At 39.6% G+C, this 22,252-nt stretch overlaps 1 protein-coding gene and 1 non-coding gene across 3 annotated transcripts in view; one reads left to right on the top strand and one right to left on the bottom strand.

The window, feature by feature from the left end:
* LOC124555474 (protein inturned) overlaps positions 1-22,252 on the bottom strand; it is a 263,483-nt gene that overhangs the window by 225,293 nt on the left and 15,938 nt on the right. For both annotated transcript variants that reach the window (XM_047129398.1, XM_047129399.1), the window contains exon 4: positions 12,312-12,498. In XM_047129398.1, coding sequence (XP_046985354.1) covers positions 12,312-12,498 — 187 coding nt within the window. The remainder of the gene's footprint in view (positions 1-12,311; positions 12,499-22,252) is intronic.
* Positions 1,806-1,880, top strand: Trnas-cga. Its single transcript has one exon. It is a non-coding gene; the product is annotated as a tRNA-Ser (tRNA).

The following is a 22,252-nucleotide window of genomic DNA, read 5'->3' as shown; positions in this document are numbered from 1 at the left end:
TTCTTCTTATGTTTGGTGGAAGTTAACCAGCCATAACAGACAGGCTAGGAAGAAGGCTGGTCTTAAACGTCCCTGTATGTAACTAAATTTTGTTGTGATGGGTTGCTCCTAATATCATTAAATATGATGGTCAAGAAGACCCAGACACCATAAATCCTTGATCATGCTGGCATTATACTGGGGCTGCAAAAAATCACTCCAGACACTTAGTTTAACACTTATGATATTATTAAAATGTCCTTATTCCAAGTTATGAAAGATAAAAACGAGTGCTCACACACACACACACACACCCACACACACACACACACACACACACACACACACGTACACACACACACACACGGACACACACACACACACACACACACACACACACACACACACACACGTGGACAGGCACACGCATGCAAGACCACTTGCAATCATAAGCGTGCGCAAAGGCATCTGTGCGTCAGTCAGAAAACTTCTGTCTGCTAACATCACTTGCTGCAACTGGTGTATTGTCATTGTGAGGCTGTAAGAAATGTATAATACTTCCACAAATAAGGAAAACTGAATAAGGTTTCTGAGTGTGGACGTTCTACTGATAACAACAATTGCAAAAATTATCACACTTAACACTGCCTAGAGGGGCACTTGTGAAGTTTCATTGCAAAGTTGAACCAAAAACATTATGTCTCTGTGTAAAATATTAGTAATTCTCAAGATCAGAAAAAAATATCCTCTATATGGGCAAAGAGAAAATTTTGAAGTTTGGCTAGAAAGTGCTTATTTTCTAGCACATTCCCCTTTTACATCAAGGCATTTTGTCCAATGAACTATCTGTCTGAAGTGTGATTATGAAAGGTTTGCAAAATACCCAGGTATCATTGCAGGAACCTTTTCACTGGCAAGCCATATATTTCTTTAAGCGCGGAAATAAGTGGAAGTCGAAATGTGTCAGATCTGGTTAACGGGGTGGATATTCTAACAATTCATACTTGAAACCCCTCAGTTTTACTACTGCCAAAGTACCAAAGGGGGCAGATGCACTTTCCAGATGAAAGACTTTTTCCCTTTTGTAATCCAGACCTCTTCCCATATATATTTTCAACCAGTTGAATTCCTTTTGCATCCAAGGGAACATTAACCCTAACCTTTGCCTTTCGCGGGCATATGCTCTACCAACTGAGCTACCCAAGCACGACTCACGCCCCGTCCTCACAGCTTTACTTCTGCCACTACCTCGTCTCCTACCTTCCAAACTTAACAGAAGCTCTTCTGCGAACCTTGCTGAACTAGCACTCCTGAAAGAAAGGATATTGCGGAGACATGGCTTAGCCACAGTCTGGGGGATGTTTCCAGAATGAGATTTTCACTCTGCAGCGGAGTGTGTGCTGATATGAATCTTCCTGGCAGATTAAAACTGTGTGCCGGACTGAGACTCGAACTCGGGACCTTTGCCTTTCGCGGGCAAGTGCTCTACCAACTGAGCTACCCAAGCATGACTCACGACCCGTCCTCAGAGCTTTACTTCTGCCAGTACCTCGTCTCCTACCTTCCAAACTTAACAAAAGCTCTTCTGCAAACCTTGCAGAACTAGCACTCCTGAAAGAAAGGATATTGCGGAGACATGGCTTAGCCACAGCCTGGGGGATGTTTCCAGAATGAGATTTTCACTCTGCAGCGGAGTGTGCGCTGATATGAAACTTCCTGGCAGATTAAAACTGTGTGCCGGACCGAGACTCGAACTTCTGTTAAGTTTGGAAGATAGGAGATGAGGTACTGCCAGAAGTAAAGCTGTGAGGGCGGGGCGTGAGTCGTGCTTGGGTAGCTCAGTTGGTAGAGCACTTGCCCTCGAAAGGCAAAGGTCCCGAGTTCGAGTCTCGGTCTGGCACACAGTTTTAATCTGCCAGGAGGTTTCATATCAGCGCACACTCCGCTGCAGAGTGAAAGTCTCATTCTATTAACCCTAACCTTTCCTACAGATGAAATCAAATTTGTCTTTCTCAATGCAGGTTTGAAGTGGGAATACGTGAGTATCACCACTTACATGTCAGTCGTGCAGTGAGCCCTATGTACTGTCGCACCCACATACTATGGTCAGGCTATGGTGACAGTATGGTGATGGTAATTGATAAAGTGCACATTTGCTGTAAATGTATTTATTCTGCACAAATAAGTAAATGAACAAGTGACAAAAAAGAAATCCAATTACAGTGTCTATTGACAAAAACGAAATGTGATTGAAGCAAAAGTGGAAACAAATTGAGAGCGCCAAACAAACTTCCTCACATGTCAGTGGGGAGCTTGCATTAAGCTCGACCCACATGGTCCCTGGTTCACAGAAACGGAATCCCAAAAATGCTTCTGTACTTTTTGGTGGTTCAGTTTGCACTACCATTGCTTTTTACTGACCCACGTCCATCTGCACCGCACATTTCCAGAATTTTGCCTATTGGTGAGTATGTACACTGACAGATACCTGAAGCAGCTAATAGGTGCCAGCAATAAGAAGTTCTTGTCTGTTCACATATTTCTGGCACTGCTGCTACAGGGTCGCTAGCTTTTACTTATTGCTTATATTGCTAGTCCATTTTTAATATTGAGTGGTTGACACACATCTCATCAACACTAACGGATTATTGCACAAATTATGTTGGTTTCTCTTTGGAGCTTCCCACAGAATGGTGAGAGATTCGCTTTCACCCTTACTTGCTCAAGCCTCCCCCATAGTTAACTCATTCATGTAAAGTACTGTACTCTTCCTTACAAGTTGCCTGTGGTGTCAGTTGCATCATATACCTTTAATCACCCATTGCTCAATATCATACAGTGCATTCTCTTGATGTTATCACATATGACTGCAGTTTATGGCACATCTTCATGTTGGATCACCTTCAAAATACATACAGCATGTTTATATTTAAACATTTATTTCTTAAACAATGAAAATTAAGAAGCAGATTTCTTATGAGTTAAGGAAACTTTGAATGACTATGCACTGACAATAAGCCATTCAAAACAAATAATTTAACTACAGCATGGCATTCCAAGATTGTTCATTTGAATGAATTAATTCATGAGCCCACTCAAAGCGTAAATGGTAGTGAAAGCACGCCTGAACTTTTAGCAACAAATAATCCTGGACAAATAGTGAGTATTGTGACGAATACAGGGATTAGCGACCACAAGGCAGTTGCTGCTAGGCTGAATACCATAACACCTACAACCATCAAAAAGAAACGCGAAGTATATCTATTTTAAAAACAGCTGATAAAAATGATCTTAACGCCTTTTTAAGAGACAGTCTTTACTCCTTCCGATCTGATCATGTAAGTGTAAAAAAGTTGTGGAATGTTTTCAAAGAGATAGTATCAACAGCAATTGAGAGATATATACCACATAAATTAATAAGTGATGGTACTGATCCCCCATGGTACGCAAAACGGGTCAGATTGTTGGAGCAGAAGCAACAAAAAAAGCATGCCAAACTTAAAAGAATGCAAAATCCCTAAGATTGGCAAAGTTTTACAGAAGTTCGAAATATGGCGCGTACTTCAATGTGAGATGCTTTTAACAATTTCCACAACGAAATTCTGTCTCGAAATCTGGCAGAAAACCCAAGGAGATTCTGGTCATACATAAAGCATACCAGTGGCAAGACGCAATCAATACCTTCACTGAGCGATAACAACGGTGAAGTCACTGATGACAGTGCCACTAAAGCAGAGTTATTAAACACGGTTTTCTGAAACTCCTTCACCAAAGAAGACGAAGTAAATATTCCTGAATTCCAATCAAGAACACCTGCCAAGATGAGAAACATAGAAGCAGATATCCTCGGTGTAATGAAGCAGCTTAAATCACTTAATAAAGGCAAGGCCTCCGGACCAGATTGTATAACAGTCAGGTTCCTCTCAGAGTATGCTGATAAAATAGCTCCATATTTAGCAATTGTATACAACCACTCGCTCACAGAAAGATCTGTACCTAAAGACTGGAAAATTGCTCAAGTCACACCAATACTCAAAAAGGGAAGTAGGAGTAATCCGCTGAATTACAGGCCTATATCACTAACGTTGATTTGCAGTAGGGTTTTGGAACATATACTGTATTCGAACATTATGAAGTACCTCGAAGAAAATGATTTATTGACACATAGTCAGCACGGTTTCAGAAAATATTATTCTTGTGAAACACAACTATCTCTTTATACTCATGAAGTAATAAGTGCTATCGACAGGGGATGTCAAATTGATTCCATATTTTTAGATTTCCAGAAGGCTTTCAACACCATACCTCACAAGCATTTTCTAACCAAACTGCGTGCCTACAGAGTAACGCCTCAGTTGTGCGACTGAATTTGTGATTTCCTGTCAGAAAGGTCACAGTTCGTAGTAATAGGCAGAAAGTCATCGAGTAAAACAGTATTAATATCTGGCGTTCCCCAAGGAAGTGTTATAGGCCCTCTATTGTTCCTGATCTATATTAACGACATAGGAGACAATCTGAGTAGCCGTCTTAGATTGTTTGCAGATGATGCTGTCATTTACTGCCTTGTTAAGTCATCAGATGATCAAAACAACTTGCAAAATGATTTAGATAAAATATGTGTATGGTACAATAAGTGGCAATTGACCCTGATAAGGAAAAGTGTGAAGTTATTCACATGAGTACAAAAAGAAAACAGCTACATTTTGATTACACGATAAGTCACACAAATCTGAAGGTTGTAAATTCAACTAAATACTTAGGGATTACAATTATAAATAACCTAAACTGGAACGATCACATAGATAATATTGTGGGTAGAGCAAACCAAAGACTGTGATTCATTGGCAGAACACTTAGAAGGTGCAACAGGTCTACTAAAGAGACTGCTCACACCACGCTTGTCAGTCCTATTCTGGAGTATTGCTGTGTGGTGTGGGATCCGCGTCAGGTGGGACTGATGGGTGACATCGAAAAAGTACAAAGAAGAGCAGCCCATTTTGTATTATTGCAAAATAGGGGAGATAGTGTTACAGACATGATACGTGAATTGGAGTGGCAATCATTAAAACAAAGGCGTTTTTCGTTGCGACAGGACCTTCTCATGAAGTTCCAATCACCAGTTTTCTCCTCCGATTGCGAAAACATTCTGTTGGCACCCAACTACTTAGGGAGAAATGATCATCATGATAAAATAGGAGAAACCAGGGCTCACACAGAAAAAGTGCTCGTTTTTCCTGTGTGCCGTTCGAGAGTGGAATGGTAGAGAGACAGCTTGAAGGTGGTTCATTGAATCCTCTGCCAGGCACTTTATTGTGAGTAGCAGAGTAATCATGTAGATGTAGATGTAGAGGAGCCCAAACAATATGATTACTTAAAAAATCCACATAAACAAATCACTTCACCAGACAAAGTTAGTATCTGACTTATACGGGACATCCCTAATGTGTTGCAACAAACTTGTTTACAATCATAAGCATTGAGAACTGCATAGCAACCCATTGCAACGAAATGTCATTGTAGGCCACTAGGTAGTGCTATACACAAGAGTACTAGACTGGAATGTGAGGATTTCATAGTTCGTGCATTAGCCAACATAAGAAGCATGGAACAGTACACAAATGGTGAGCTTGCAGACATGCACTTAATATACTGAATAGCTGAGTGTAATCGATAAGGTGCTGGAAACATTTATTAAGAACACTTCCCAGACAGACATCAACCGCACCACAGATTGTTTGCAAATCTGCATTGAAATTTTTGCAATTACGGGTCATTAAGAAGTGGCACTAGTGAGGGCGTTCTGCAATTGGTGTGTTCAGTCACTAGTGAAGAAAGTGTGTTTGATGCTATGGAGACTAATCCAAGAACCACCATACATGCCATTGCTTAGGACTTAAGAATGTCTCATAGCAGTGTCCAGAATGTTTTGAACATTGAGTCCTTACATGCCTTTCATCTCCAAAGTGTGCTATTATTGCACCCTGATGACTATCCTGTATGTGCACATTTTGCAAAGTGGTTTCTGCAACAAAGTGGCACAGATGTGCATTTTCTAGCTTGTGTGTTGTTCACTGATGAGGCCGCATTCACTAGGGCTGTCGAATTCAGTCACTACAACGAAGATTTTTTGGGGACCAGAAACCCCCCCCCCCACCCCCCACCAGTGTGTGACACCACATGGCACAACATTGTTTCACACTTAATATGTGGGCAGGTTTGGGTGGCAACTGCTTTGTTGGGTCACGCCTTTTACCATCTTGTCCAATCACCACAAATTACCAGACCTTTCTGGAACAGGTTTTTCCTGGCTTGCTTGAAGATGTTCCACCATATGTGAGGCACAGCACATGGTTCGAACATGATGGTGCACCTACTCAGATTGGACTGGCTGTTCGTAGGCATTTGAAAAGGTCATAGCCACATCGATGGCTTGGGGTGGTGGACCGGTTTCCTGGCCCCCACACCCAACTGATTTATCAAGTCTCGATTTCTTTATGTGGGAAGCAATGAAATCTCTCATGTATCACAATCCAGTGAAATCTTAAACAGACCTTGTCACACGAATCGTCTGCACAGCTGCTACAACTAAAGAAACTCCTGGTGTGTTTGAGTATATCCGGTAGTCAATGTTCCGTCAGTGCCAGGCATCTGTGGCATCTGATGGTGCAAACTTAAAGCATCTTTTGTAACATTAGAGCTGTACTCATGTCTACACCATGTGTACTCATTATACTCAATAAATATTTCAAGTGAATTACTCTCTGGTTCCCTTTCCAATCTTAAACCTCTGCTACCACTTATCCCTGATGTTTGTGGCCATGGGATGCTATTCAGTTCTCAATCCTTACGATGTACCCCACCTCCCACAGAAATTTGATACAACATTTCTGGGACATCCTGTATGATTTGGCAATATCTATTAATACAACAAAAATTAGATTTTATTGAAATTTATGTAATTTCTGAGCTATACTGAAATTTTTTTTCTGCCTACACAGGGTGGTCTATAGTGCAGTTACCTCTAACAAGCTTAGGTTATCAACAGTGGAGATTCATGGGTTGGAAGAAAATATGGACACACCATGCAAAATGAATGCTTGAACATAAATGTAGAAGCTGGCCAAGCCTGGTGAGTGTGCTGCTGTATTTCACCACAAACGACACCTGTGCAATGTCCTCATTACGTTGCAAGTGTCAGTGATGTTGGGAACAGAATTCTGTGTAGCTGTGAGTATGTTATGTAGGTGCTAAGTGAATTTGACTGTGGGCAAACTGTTAGTGCTTATATGGCGAGAGCTACTGCAACCGAGGGAGCCTTAGTTTGGTGTTCCAAGAGGCACAATATCGAAGACTTATACAGCATACTGGGAACGTGGACAAACATCACCTGCTAAGTCACAATGCGGACAAAAGTGTGTGTTGAGTGATCACTGAAGAGGAAGAATAAGAGGACAACAGCTGCAAAAGTCACTGCAGAAATGAATGTTACACTCATGAATCTGGTCAGGACCAAAACAACAGGAAGGGGGCTCCATAAGCAAGGAACTGCAGGATCAGCTAGAAATTCCAGTGATGCAAATTCTCATAACAAGAAAACATGGTGACAAAGCCATAAAACATGGACTATGGGGCACTGGAACAAAGTCATTTGATTAGATTAGTCTTGTTTAACACTGTTTCCAACTTCTGGTCGAGTTTAAATCACAAGAGTGAAACATGGCAGGGGTTCAGTGATGATTTAGGCAGCCACATCATGGTATTCCATCAGCCCCATCATCACTCTACAGTGTAGCATGACTGCAAAGGATTATGTGACCATTTTGTCTCATCATGTCCATCCCACAGCACACTGTTTTCCCAATAGTGATACTGTGTTCCAAGACAACAGGGTCCCTGTTCACACAGCTTGTGTCATCCAGGACTGATTTTGTGAGCACAAGGGTGAATTTTCACATCTCCCTTGGCCACCACAGTCACCAAATCTTATTATTGAGCCCTTGTGGTCTACTTGGGAGAGAAATGTGTTCGTGTGATCTCTACGCACCTCAATCATCATTACCTACACTTGCCACTATTTTGCATGAAGAATGGTGTTAGATTCACTTGATAACCATACCGGACCTGTAGTTATCCATTCTGAGACAATTGGAAGATTTTTTTTAATGTCAATAAGTTTCCTACACCATATTAGGCATGGTGTTCCCATATTTTTGTCCTCTTCTGTTTCACTTGAAACCCACTGAAAATGACACAAAAACTGCCTTGTTTTCATCACCCAGACCAAGCTGTGACTTGGTTTCTGTACAGTGGCTTTTTCATGTATTTAGTTAGTACACTTGGGCAGGCATGACCCTTGCTTGCTTTCACCGTTCTTATATACCTGAGTCATCTGTGCTTTCTTCCAGCCCCTTGGGTCTTCGTGCTGGGTAAGTGATACATGATAAATGCAGGGTAGGAGGTAAGAGGCCAACGTCACAGAGTACATCCTAGTCCATCCATATGGCACTCCCACTCCCAACCCCTTGCCACTGGGATCATATCCCTGTGGCAGACCAAAATGCAAGACCTGCCCAGTCCACTCACCCAGCACCTCTTACTCCAATCCTGTCACAGGCTTATCCTATCCTATCAGAGACCACGCCATATAGCAGCTCTGCTGCTAACACTACACAGCTTTTTATGTTAGCACGGCAACCAACCAGTTATCTACCAGGATGAATGGCCACTGCCAAACTGTCATCAAGAACAAAGTTGACCACCTGATGGCACAACATGTAGCTGAGCACAACATGCTCAATTTCAATGGCTACTTCAAAGCCTGAGTCACCTGGTTCCTTCCCTCCACAACTAGTTTCTCTGAACTATGCTCCCTTACAACACATCCTCCACTCCCTTAATCGCCCTGGCCTCGAAAGGTAACCCATTGTCCCCGAACCCTCCACCCAACAGCTTCTCCTTCCTCCATCTGGTCACACCCTCCCAATTTGTCCCCACATCACCTTCAGCATGTGCCACCTCCCACCAGCCACTACAACTGTGCCAGCCCATATTCCTGCTACCGCTTCCTCCTGTATACCTAGGTGGCGAACCAGCCGCGTTCCTCTGAGCTGCTAGCCACCCACCCCAGTCCCTCTCCCTGCCTCCGCATTTCATCTCCCTCTTCCCACCCCACTCAAAAATACCCCCACCACAACCAGTCCATATGCTGACAAATATCATTGCCACTCTTAATCCATCCAGCACCACATGGGGGCACAGGAGTGTGTATGCTTCTGTAGGAGAGTGTGTGTATTTTACTCTAGCCTATCAAAGAATAACTCTGAAAGCTAGTATGTTTTCTTCCTTTTGTGTGTGCCTATTGACAATACTTTTGCTTTTTAGTGTGTGGTCTCCTTTAACCCATAAGTATTTACACTCTACAAGAAGTTTCCTACAACATCTCTCCAGAAATCTGAATATCACTCATATCATTCTCATAGTTCCTAGAAGAGATACATAATGGGAACAACAGTACTGTTTCTTAAGCTGTACCAAGCTGTGCCCGTTACAGTAATTGTAGCACATCTCTACATTTATGTGACATCCTATGTAATGTCTATTTGATAAGAACTTCGAATACTAGAGAGTACTCTGTAATAGGTGACGTTAGGGTCTCATCCGCAGTTTCCTGTATAGGTCTAGTACACCTTTCCAGAAGCCTCTCCACAAGTCTGTCATTTGCATTCCCTGCCATTTATTTCAAATGTATCTTCCTTCACATATAGCTTTGTAGTGTCACCTCTAGATATTTAAATGATGTGACAGGTTACATAAGCTCACAGTCAATCTTTTAATTGGAAAAGATCACATTGTTTCTCTTTGTTGTGGGCATTATCTTGCATTGTTTGTAGCCCTTGTAGTATAGTAATCAGACTTGTCACACAAAACTAATGTTGCACAGTCTAATGGCTTTTGTTCCTCACTGGTCCACAACACAGTTTTAATCATTTAGAAAGTCTCACAACAGTATAACTTCAATTGTAAATTTCTGTCTGATAATGCTTAGTTCTTAATTTTTTGTTTTGTACTCTGTGACTGCCCATTTGATGACAGAGACTTTATAACTAGAAACACATTGATGAATGTACCTTGAACTGTATACTGGGAAGATATTGTGAACAATGTATCACTTGATTTCCTGGCTTTACTGACCATCTGGATCAGATTGTACATATTTAGCTGAACTTGCAAGTAAAGGTAATTATAGCATCTTTATCTACCAGCATTTGTGATGTCAACTTTGTAAGAACAGTTTTTATGATCCAAGGCACATGAGGTTACGCATGTACAAAGCTACACTCTGTTATTGGCCATTATTCTTATGACATATAGAATCTCCCTTACAAAGATTAGTGTCATTATATTTCATTCCTCAAAGCTTATAAAAGCTCCTTACACCAAACAGCATGGCTGCAAGAGAAACTTAGGCATGGTTACAGTGTCTATGGGAGGCTTTGCCATATTTTCCATGTGATTCTTTTCCTTCGCACATATGACTGTTGTGTGAACAAACTGCCCACATTGAAAACTGGCTTTATTACAAAGTATATTGCATTGAAATGTATGATGCTCATGCAGTTTTCCCTAAGAGCATTCGTATGTTAAATGTAGGCAGTTGCTTTCATCAGCCTGCCACTCACTTTTTCATTTTTTTTTTTAATGACAATGGCAACATAGTATTTTTGAATGACTTTACAATTCAATTCACAGATTTTCATCTCCACAATATCCTTGTGTGGAACATCACTTTAACAACAACAAAATTAATTTTGTTTATAATGCTGGATTCCTTAAAAAAATTTATCTTGAGTTTAAACAACTTTTGGGAAGTCACTGTTCATTTTAAGATAGTTATGTTTTGCAACTTCATTGATTTCACAGCGCCAGCAACTTCCTCATGAAGATACAATTGTACAGTTCCCCAAAATTGCATCTACTAATTTAGCAATAAGAAACATATCCTATACTTGGGTGATTCTTTTGAATAGGACATGGCTGATTTCCTTCCCAATCCTTATGCAATCCAATCCTGAGCTCTAGTTCTAATGAGTTCACTATCAACTGAACACTGAATCCTTTCTTTAAAAAGATAAGTAAATAGATAAACTGTATCATTCATATCTTTCTGACTGCCCCAATGCAAAACTTATCCTTTGTACCCATCTACCACCAGTCACCCCAGCCCAATCATTGGTTGGACCATCCGAAGGGATAGAAGCCTACAAGGTTATCCATGTGATACTGCCACAGCCTTCAACCTGCTTCTTAATAAAATGTCCACATAATTCCAGAAAAGCAATTTTGTGTATGAATAGGAGCCATCCAAATTCAAAAGGAAGTTTAGCTCTGTATGTGGTACAAGTTGTACAAACATAATAAACCTGCTTTTAGTGTTAGGTGCTGACTTTCATTGGCAATCTGTCTTTTATATTTGGTACATGTTTTTGGTGACTATATGACAATATAATAGCTGGTGGTCAGCTTTTGCTCTGCTTTCCACATCACCATAAATTCTACTTAGCTGTCAGTGAAGGTAATCTGCCCCCCCCCCCCCCCCCCCCAAAAAAAGTACAATACCTCCTTTTTGTTAACATATAATTATATTCCAATTTTCCTTTTCTGTATTTATTTCATCATGTCTTTTGATAATCTTCAACATCTTGACTGCTTTCTGTGTCACTTTAAACTTGTTAGCTCTTCAAATCTTTTGTGTTGATGGCAACATACTCCTGATTTCTTTTGGCTTTGTACCGCTGTTGCTGAGGTTCTGAATGATTTTGCTACATCAATTCTGAATAATCTCATTTATCTACCCTTTCCACTATTTCATCAAATGAAGGAAATCTTTGTCCCATAACTCAATGCCAGTGTCTTTTTTTTTTGTATGTGTCTGTATTTACTACCACTTAGGAATAAGTTCTTATACTTTTATTTGATTGTACTCTTCTCGTTTTGCATAAATTCTACCCATAAAGAAAAGCAACATATATGCATATTGCAGTCTCCAGCAGAGATTCTACACAAATATGAAATTTTCTCCTTATCTTTATTATTTTTCTTTTTTCTATAATTGCTGTTGGTGGATCAGTGATGTTTTTCGTTCATACAGTTCCAACACTGCAACTATGTATTTTGTTCACACAGTGCTCAAAATGTATACATGTTTCATAGGAAATATGGAAATGTGTTAATTTAAACATACTGAGAGTATATATTGTGTGAAATAATCTACAAGAAAAAGAAGTATCTGAGGTTAATAAAAAAAATAATTATATGCTTCACTCAAAGCTCACCAATTTTAATACCACAGTGTTTGGCAGCTTCACCATTTGGGATGAATCCAGCAACCATAACTCGAGTGCCATCACCAAATTTACTAGTTGTTAAACCCAGTAACATTTCAGACAAAGTGGCACGTCGTCCAAGATTGTGGACCATTCTTCCATTCACCGGGATTGTCACCTCTCGAATCTCTCCTTGCTGCACAAATAATCAGAAACAAATTTTATTTTTTGTGTATTTGTATTTTTCCTCAGGAAAAAGTTCACCACGTAATTTCAGCTTACATTTGCAATAACAGGTTAAGTGTGCACCCAAACAGTAGCAGAAATACAGACAAAAAATAAATTTATTTAATTATTCCTGAGAGAAAGGAAGGACTATTTACTAGTTTTTTGGTTCTTCTCAGGACATTCTGCAATAATCTTTGGACCTGTTATCAAGACCCGTCAGGTCAATATTGAAGTAAATCAGAATTTAATCTTACAGAAGATTTTATCAAAATATAACATCAATGCTGCTGCTGTTCAGGAAACACATACTGAAACTGAAGATCAAATAAATTAGAGGGGAAAAAATTCTTGGCTTTGACTTACTACGAGCAATGCACCACTGTGGACTGGCAACATACATACAATTGTCAGTCAATAATGCACATCCATGCTCTGTATCTGATCTCAATGACATCCATGAAGTTACAGTAAAAATTGGATAACTAACACTAATTAATATATACAAACCAACAGCTAGCTTGTAGTGAAAGAAGCGCTGTATCATTTGTGAGATACAAAGGTGAGCGAGTGTGCCAGGACTTACCCCAGTTCACTGCTAGTAGCGCCACGTCACCATAACGCATCTGCGCATAGCGCACAAGTATTTCACCATAATTAAGAATAAAATTAAAAGTTAAAATTGTTTCTTTTTTTTTCAAACTTTGTCAGCATATACTTTAATGTAATAATGTTTTAAATGTTAAGTCTTAAGAGTGATTAAATCAGTGGTTTTCATAAGTACATCGTTTTAAGAAAAAGATAACTGGCACTAAATAATAAAGCTAGAAAGCCAGAAATTGGTCATAATGTGCCAATGTATGTCAAAATTAACTGGTACAAGTAGCAACATGATAAAATAACAATTGTGGTCAGAATCCACATTTTTAATAAAAATTGAAGGTGCTAAATATTAAGACTTAGAAATGTGAAAATTTGTATGATGCTAAAAATAATAATTACGGGACAACATTAATCTACCTCTAACAGTTTTCGAGTAATTTAAGGAAAACTAAATTTGTAACTAAAAGATCCCCGTTTGTAGTAGATTAAGTATCTGTAATTTTAATGCTAGAAAATTTTGGTTACAGCACCTGATAAAACCTATTAAATAATGGAGCTATAACAAATTTTAGGACCATGTTGGTAATAACAACCAATACAAGGTCTCTTAAAGTTATAGTTCAGAGGTAACGATCTACTGTCAGTTCCACTATAAAAATTCTAGAAGGGAAAGTTTTTATGTGAGCTGAAACTTTTTCTGTGATTTCAACCAACTTACCTACTACACGCTTGTAAAAATTAAGAAGATTCTACATTAATTCATAAATTTGTTATTAAATATTGTGTGCATGAGAAAGTGGCCGTTTAGAGACTGCTGCTGTGTGCATAAGATGGATGACAGCAAAAGTTCCTTTGGCCATCCGCTGCGCCACATATATAAATACAGCCTGAGAGGCAAGACTAGGTTTCACTTTGCACCCAGCCAGTGTACGATCCGCGTCTGTCAAACACTGGATTGCACGCTGCCTCAGATGGCATCAGAGATGGGCTGTTGCAGAACACTGGCTTTCTGTAATAATTGACAGCGAACTCGTGAGGACTGTACACCACCCTGGAACGCTTAGATTTTCACTTAAGTAACTGTTAGTGTGCTATCCGTGATATTTACATATCCATGTGGCAAGTGGGGACAATTATCTTCCACTTTTGTGGTGAGCATTTAATTTCACTGAGTATCAGTACTCAGGGCGAAAGACGATTTGGTAGGAACTTAGCATTAAGGTCACTTCTAAACTGCTCATAGTGCTGTTTAGGGTAGAAAGATTTACTGTCAATATGAGCCTAATGACTTTCACAATGTTGTGTGTGTGAAACTTTACCAAATATATGTATGAATTAGAACTCTAAATCTTCATTTATAATTATAGTCCTGATCCCAATAAGCAGAAAGAGAATAGAAACATTTCTTTCAGTGGGCTGGACAAGAATGTGGGCATACAGACTGGAAACTATGGTCAGTATTTTGTCCATTGCTTTCTGGCTGACCACAAAAATAGTTGCCAGGCTCTTGTAAAAAGGCATCGAGTCAGTTCTTAATGCTTACTATTTAAATCCACAGCCCCACAGGCCATTCTGGTATCACAACACCCTGCCATATATCTCGGAGTCTTAAAAATCACCATACTCAATGGAAGTAAAAGGAATATAATGAAAATGATGAAGCCATTGTAAATTGGGCAGAAGACAATAGCTTATACTTTTTTGATGCAAAGGATAAAGGAACATCTGTATCAGCAGCTTGGAGACAGGATTGTAATCTTGAGCTATACTTTGTAACAACTAATGAGAATAAGTTATTTCTTCAAAGTTCATGGTTTGTTTTAAAAGACTTTCCATATAGACAACACTGTCCAATCTTGATTTTTATTTATTTATTTACACGTTAAGTTCTGTAGGACCAAATTGAGGAGCAAATCTCCAAGGTCATAGAACGTGTCAGTACATGAAATTACAACATAAAAGTAATAACAGATAAAAATAATATGTTTATGAACCCAAAAAATGTCAAGCCATAGGTTTAAGTAAACACAATCAACAAAACAATAAGAATCAGCTTAATTTTTCAAGGAACTCCTCAAAAGAATAGAAGGAGCGACCAATGAGGCAACTATTCAGTTTAGATTTGAAAGCGTGTGGATTACTGCTAACATTTTTGAATTCTTGTGGTAGCTTACTGAAAATGGATGTAGCAGTATACACACCTTTCTGCACAAGAGGTAAGGAAGTCTGATCCAAATGCAGGTTTGATTTCTGCCAAGTATTAGCTGAGTGAAAGCTGCTTATCCTTGGGAATAAGCTAATACTGTTAATAAGAAACAACAGTAAGGAACGTATATATTGAGAGGCCAATGTCAAAATACCCAGACTCGTGAACAGAGGTCGACAAGAGGTTCGTGAACTCACACCACTTATTGCCCGAACCGCCCGTTTCTGAGCCAAAAATATCCTTCTAGAATGGGAAGAGTTACCCCAAAACATAATACCATACGACATAAGCGAATGAAAATCAGCAAAGTAGACTAATTTTCGTGTCAAACGATCACTTACTTCAGATACCGTTTGAATAATAAAAATGGCAGCATTAAGTCTTTGAACAAGATCCTGAACATGGGCTTTCCATGACAGCTTACTATCTATCTGAACAGCTAGAACTTTGAAATGTTCAGTTTCACTAATCATATGCCCATTCTGTGAATTAAAACATCAGGTTTTGTTGAATTGAGTGTAAGAAACTGCAAAAACTGAGTCCTACTGTGATTTAGCGTTAGTTTATTTTCTACAAGCCATGAACTTAGGTCACAAACTGCACTATTTGAAACCAAGCCAATGTTGCACTCAACATCCCTTACTACCAAGCTAGTGTTATCAGCAAACAGAAATATATTAGAGTTACCTGTAATACTAGAGGGCATATCATTTATATAAATAAGGAACAGGAGTGGCCCCAACAGTGATCCCTGGGGCACCCCTCCCTGACCGTACCCCACTCACACCCCACATCACAGCCATTCTCAACACTGTGAATAATGACCTTTTGCTGTCTGTTGTTAAAGTAAGAGGTGAACCAACTGTGAGCTACTCCCTGTATTCTGTAATGGTCCAACTTCTGGAGCAATATTTTGTTATCAACACAATCAAATGCCTTAGTTAAATAAAAAAAATATGCCTACCATTCAAAACCTTTTGTTTAACCCATCCAGTACCTCACAGAGAAAAGAGAATATAGCACTTTCAATTGTTAAATGACTTTCTAAATCTGAACTGTACATTTGATAGCAAATCGTGTGATAAAAAAAAATCAATTATCCTTATATACACAGCCTTTTCAACAGCTTTTGCAAACACTGATGGCATAGAAATATGTCTAAAATTATTTACATTATCCCTTTCTTCCTTTTTATAAATCGGCTTTACTACTGAGTACTTAAATCGTCCAGGAAACTGATCATTCCTACAGGAAAAATTACAAATATGGCTACATACAGGGCTAACATGTGCAGCACAGTACTTTAATATTCTGCTAGACACTCTATCATAAACATGAGAGTCCTTAGTCTTCAGTGATTTAATTATTGAATCATCCTCCCTATTGTCTGTGTCACAGGGGAGTATTTCAGGCATCAATCATGGAAAGGCATTTGCTAAGAGTGTTACATGATTCCCTGTAGAAACTAAATTTTCATTTAATTCACCAGCAATGCTCAGAAAATGAGTGTTAAATACTGTAAATATATGTGATTTATCAGTAAGAGAGATATTTTGGTTACCAACTGACTTTATATCATCGACCTTGTGCTGCGGACCAGACAATTCCTTCGCAACTGACCATATGGTTTTAATTTTATCCAGTGAATTAGCTACTCTATTTGCATACCACATATTTTTGCCTTCCTAATAACTTTTTTAACTACCTTACAGTACTGTTTGTAATGGGCTACAGTAGCTTGAATGTGACTACTTCTAACATTTTGATATAATTTCCCACTATGTTCTATAAGATATTCTTATCCCACTAGTCAGCCACCCACGCTGCCTTCTACTCTTAGTACCCCATTTAGAATGTTCTAATCGAAAGAAAATCTCAAAGAGCATGAGAAATGAGTTAAGGAAAGCATTACATTTGTCATCTACATTATCAGCACTGTAAACGTCCTGCCACTCTTGTTCCTTGATGAGGTTTAAAAAAACTCTCTATTGCTGTTGGATTAACTTTCTTATAGTTTGTAATTGTATGTGACATTTGTTTCAGAACAACGCCCTTTTAGTGTTAAAATTTGTGCATCATGGTCTGAAAGGCCATTCACCCTTTCACCAACAGAATGCCCATCTAGTAATGAAGGATGAATAAAAATATTATCTATGGCTGTGCTACTGTTCCCCTGCACCCTAGTTGGAAAAAACACAATCTACATCAGATCATACGAATTTAGGAGATCTATCAACATCCTTTTTCTTGCACCACCATATACAAAATTAATATTTAAGTCACCACATATAAATAATTTCTGATACTTCCTATAAAGTGAATCAAGAGCCATCTCTAGCTTGAGTACAAATGCCCTAAAGTCAGAGTTAGGGGACTTATAAACAACAACAATTAGAACTTTAGTTTCACTAAATTCAACTGCCCCTGCACAACATTCAAATATCTGTTCAGCGCAGTGCCATGATGCATCTATGGACTCAAATGGAATATTGTTTTTTACGTACATGGTCACTCCCACACCCCGCAAGGAACTTTTTGAAAACAGCCAGCTAATCGGTATCCTGGTAAAGGAAGCCTCTGAATTGTCAAATTATTTAAGTGGAGCTCCGATATACCAATAATTTCAGAGTCAACATCTATAAGCAGTTCACTAAATCTATCTCTAATACCTCTTACATTTTGACAAAATATGCTAATTCCTTCTCTACTTGGAAACATGATGTCCTCTGAAGGTAAGCCCTTGGTTGGGGGGACTTCTTTTAAGCAGCTATTCCTGACAGCTGACTTTAACATCAACTACTACTAGAATTTTTCCATAAGTGATCCCACCACCACCCACTACACTGTCACCTAAAAGCTTTGCCAGCCTCCCCTTCCTATTCCTATTGAGGTGTAGGCCAGGTCCAGTTAAACCCGATCAAGACCCTCCATGCAACAGTCTAGTATCATAAGCACTATACCACAGTGACTGTGCCACTCAGCTTCTTCTGCAGCAATATCAATATCTGCCAAACCATCCGCCCTGATAGCTGAATGGTCAGTGTGACAGACTGCCATCCTAAGGGACCTGGGTTCGATTCCCGGCTGGGTCAGGGATATTCTCCACACAGGGACTGGGTGTTGTGTTGTCTTCATCATCATTTCATCCCCATCCGGTGCACAAGTCACCCAATGTGGCGCCGAATGTAATAAGACCTGCACCGAGGCAGCCGGACCTGCCCCGTAAGGGGCCTCCTGGCCAATGACACCAAATGCTCACTTCCATTTTCTGCCAAACCCAAATCTAAACGTAATGTGCTGTACACATCCCAATAAGCCTCACTGCTTGCTGATGCATGTTAATGAGCCATTCAAAGCTGCAGTTAACAATGGAGTGGTATGTAGGAGAGAGGAGATAGGAATTAATGATTGTTGCAGAATGAGAAATTGCCATATGATGTCAACAGCAGCTTATTACACTCAGCATGGAGCCTGGTAATATGTTCATTCTCAAATGCTCCAGTAACCAGCCTCAGTCCCTCAAGGTGGATGTCATTTAATATAATAAATGTGATTCTCTGATTAATCCATATATCATAGATCAAAAATCAAGCTGAGATTGTATTAAAGTTTGATAAAATTGGATCAGACAAGTTTAGTCTGCCATCCAAGCCCAGTGACTAACACATTTCAAAATATTTAGCATCTGGGACATCCTGTTTTTAAATCTCTAAGATGGCAATCAAGTAAGCCTTATTTTTTTTATCAAAAGTGAGGCTGAGAAATCTCACCAACTGTTTGAAATTCAAGATCCCTTATTGTCAATTAAGACAAATTAAAAAAGAGCATGAATGGTTAAAAAAGACATATACAGATTTCCCAGACGAAAGTTTGAAACCTGTTTTATCAACCGATTCCTCCATCCATTATCAGCTACAGCTGACGTGCACTATCTGCAATGATGGGAGCTAAAAATAAAATTAAAAATAAATAAAAACTTGTACATGAATTGGCAGAACTGGATGGAGCTCCTTACTGCTGATTTTGTTGTTGTTGTGGTCTTCAGTCCTGAGACTGGTTTGATGCAGCTCTCCACGCTACTCTATCCTGTGCAAGCTTCTTCATCTCCCAGTACCCACTGCAGCCTACATCCTTCTGAAGCTGCTTAGTGTATTCATGTCTTGGTCTCCCTCTACGATTTTTACCCTCCACGCTGCCCTCCAATACTAAATTGGTGATCCCTTGATGCCTGAGAACGTGTCCTACCAACCGATCCCTTCTTCTAGTCAAGTTGTGCCACAAACTCCTCTTCTCTACCCAATCTTATTCAGTATCTCCTCATTAGTTATGTGATCTACCCATCTAATCTTCAGTATTCTTCTGTAGCAACACATTTTGAAAGCTTCTATTCTCTTCTTGTCCAAACTAGTTGTCATCCATATTTCACTTCCATACATGGCTACACTCCATACATATACTTTCAGAAACGGCTTCCTGACACTTAAATCTATACTCGATGTTAACAAATTTCTCTTCTTCAGAAACATTTTCCTTGCCATTGCCAGTCTACATTTTATATCCTCTCTACTTCGACCATCATCAGTTATTTTGCTCCCCAAATAGCAAAACTCCTTTACTACTTTAAGTGTCTCATTTCCTAATGTAATTCCCTCAGCATCACCTGACTTTATTCGACTACATTCCATTACCCTTGTTTTGCTTTTGTTGATGTTCATCTCATATCCTCCTTTCAAGACACTGTCCATTCCGTTCAACTGCACTTCCAAGTCCTTTGCTGTCTCTGACAGAATTACAATGTCATCAGCGAACCTCAAAGCTTTTATTTCTTCTCTGTGGATTTTAATACCTACTCCAAATTTTTCTTTTGCTTCCTTTACTGCTTGCTCAATATACAGATTGAACAACATCGGGGAGAGGCTACAACCCTGTCTCACTCCGTTCCCAACTGCTGCTTCCCTTTCATGTCCCTCGACTCTTATAACTGCCATCTGCTTTCTGTACAAATTGTAAATAGCCTTTCGCTCCCTGTATTTTACCCCTGCCACCTTCAGAATTTGAAAGAGAGTATTCCAGTCAACATTGTCAAAAGCTTTCTCTAAGTCTACAAATGCTAGAAATGTAGGTTTGCCTTTTCTTAATCTAGCTTCTAAAATAAGTCGTAGGGTCAGTATTGCCTCACGTGTTCCCATATTTCTTCCCCGAGGTCGGCTTCTACCAGTTTTTCCATTCGTCTGTAAAGAATTCGCGTTAGTATTTTGCAGCCGTGACTTATTAAACTGATAGTTCGGTAATTTTCACATCTGTCAACGCCTGCTTTCTTTGGGATTGGAATTATTATATTCTTCCTGAAGTCCGAAGGTATTTCGCCTGTCTCATACATTTTGCTCACCAGATGGTGGAGTTTTGTCAGGACTGGCTCTCCCGAGGCTGTCAGTAGTTCTAATGGAGTACTGTTAATAGCAGTTGCAAACATTCTCACATTTAGAACATTACTTTGGGAGATACCATTCTCTTGTTCAAAATGCCCATACAAGATACTGCTGATTCTATGCCTAAAATAATGTGGGGAAAGGAAGGACCATAGGAAAATTTATAAATATGCCGTGATGTACCATTTAGGGAGCTGCCCAATGATTTTATGCCTCCAATTAGTATCACATGCCTTTTTGAGGGTAAGATACAGTACTTATTAGGAGTGTCTGAGCTGGACAGTCTGTTGTGTACCTGCCAGCAGGGTCACAATATCAATGACTGATCAATATATTCTGAACCCAGGCAAGGTGGGATATGACTATCTGCTCCAAGGTCTTTCCCACACAACTAGTGAGAGAAATATTATGATAGTTACTCAGATGTGTACTGTCCGTATCAGGTTTAATGAGGAGGATTAAAATGGCTTCCCTCCATAAGTGTGAAAATAGTCCTTATGTCCTGGTGAAGTTAAAAAAAGTGTTAGGATGATTTCTTTACATCTCCCTGTGTGGTGTTGCAACATGATGTAATGGACTCTCATAGTGAGCAGGTGATGTTTCATAAGCCTTTGCCAAATTGGGCTCCTAAGTGTAGAAGGGGCAGTTATACGATTCATAACTGGTGAGCTTGAGGTCCCAGCCTCCTCTCTCAGTGACAGTTCTGTAGTCCTAGAAAGCAGGCTTGTGGCTAGCACTGGTGGTTACTCTGGTAAAATATTCAACCATTGTCTGGGAAATGTTTCATGGACTGGCCTGAAGACTTCCTCTTCACAGTACAACACTAACTGAGCACCTCCCACCTCTCTCTCAAATCCTCCAAATGGTCCCCAATACACTGCACTGTTGGTTTATAATGTTTGTCAACTGACGCCATGATTTCAGTTTACTCTCCCTTTATAATCCAGCAGCATTTGGTCCTTGTTATGAAAAAGACTGTGAGGTTCTCTACTTACGGTCAATATTTGAACCCATGTAGAGTTGTCCACCTGTCACTGATAGCAGAGTGGCATTCATTATTCTACCAGGGAATGCTTTTGTAGATGGCCAGAACACTGTGGAATAAGAGTGCTGTAGTGTCTGCCCTGCTCCATGTTCAGAAGACAACGATCTCCTGTCATCCAGAGGTTTTTGAAAGGTCTACTATGGGGGTAGGCAGTAGTAGAGCCCCATAGCACAATGTATGTCTTAAAATCACCACACAAGTATCAGTCAGGCGATCTGTGTGATGGAGTTGGTGAGAGCCTCTTCATCTGTTGGTTGATAAGGCAGCAAGTAGAGAGAACATGCAGTGATCCTACACAGCACACATACTGTGGCAGAAATTGATTGTAAGTTTGTAATAAGAGGAAAAAGTTGAGGAGTGTATGCACAATCTATAAAGATGGCCCTTCCACCTTTAGCTCTCTTTTCACTGAGGTTGTCCTATCTGGGAGGCTATATCCACT

Source organism: Schistocerca americana, chromosome X, assembly GCF_021461395.2.
Source record: "Schistocerca americana isolate TAMUIC-IGC-003095 chromosome X, iqSchAmer2.1, whole genome shotgun sequence".
Classification (NCBI taxonomy): domain Eukaryota; kingdom Metazoa; phylum Arthropoda; class Insecta; order Orthoptera; family Acrididae; genus Schistocerca; species Schistocerca americana.
Note: the sequence above shows the minus strand (reverse complement) of the source record. Positions and strands in the feature narration are given on the sequence as shown.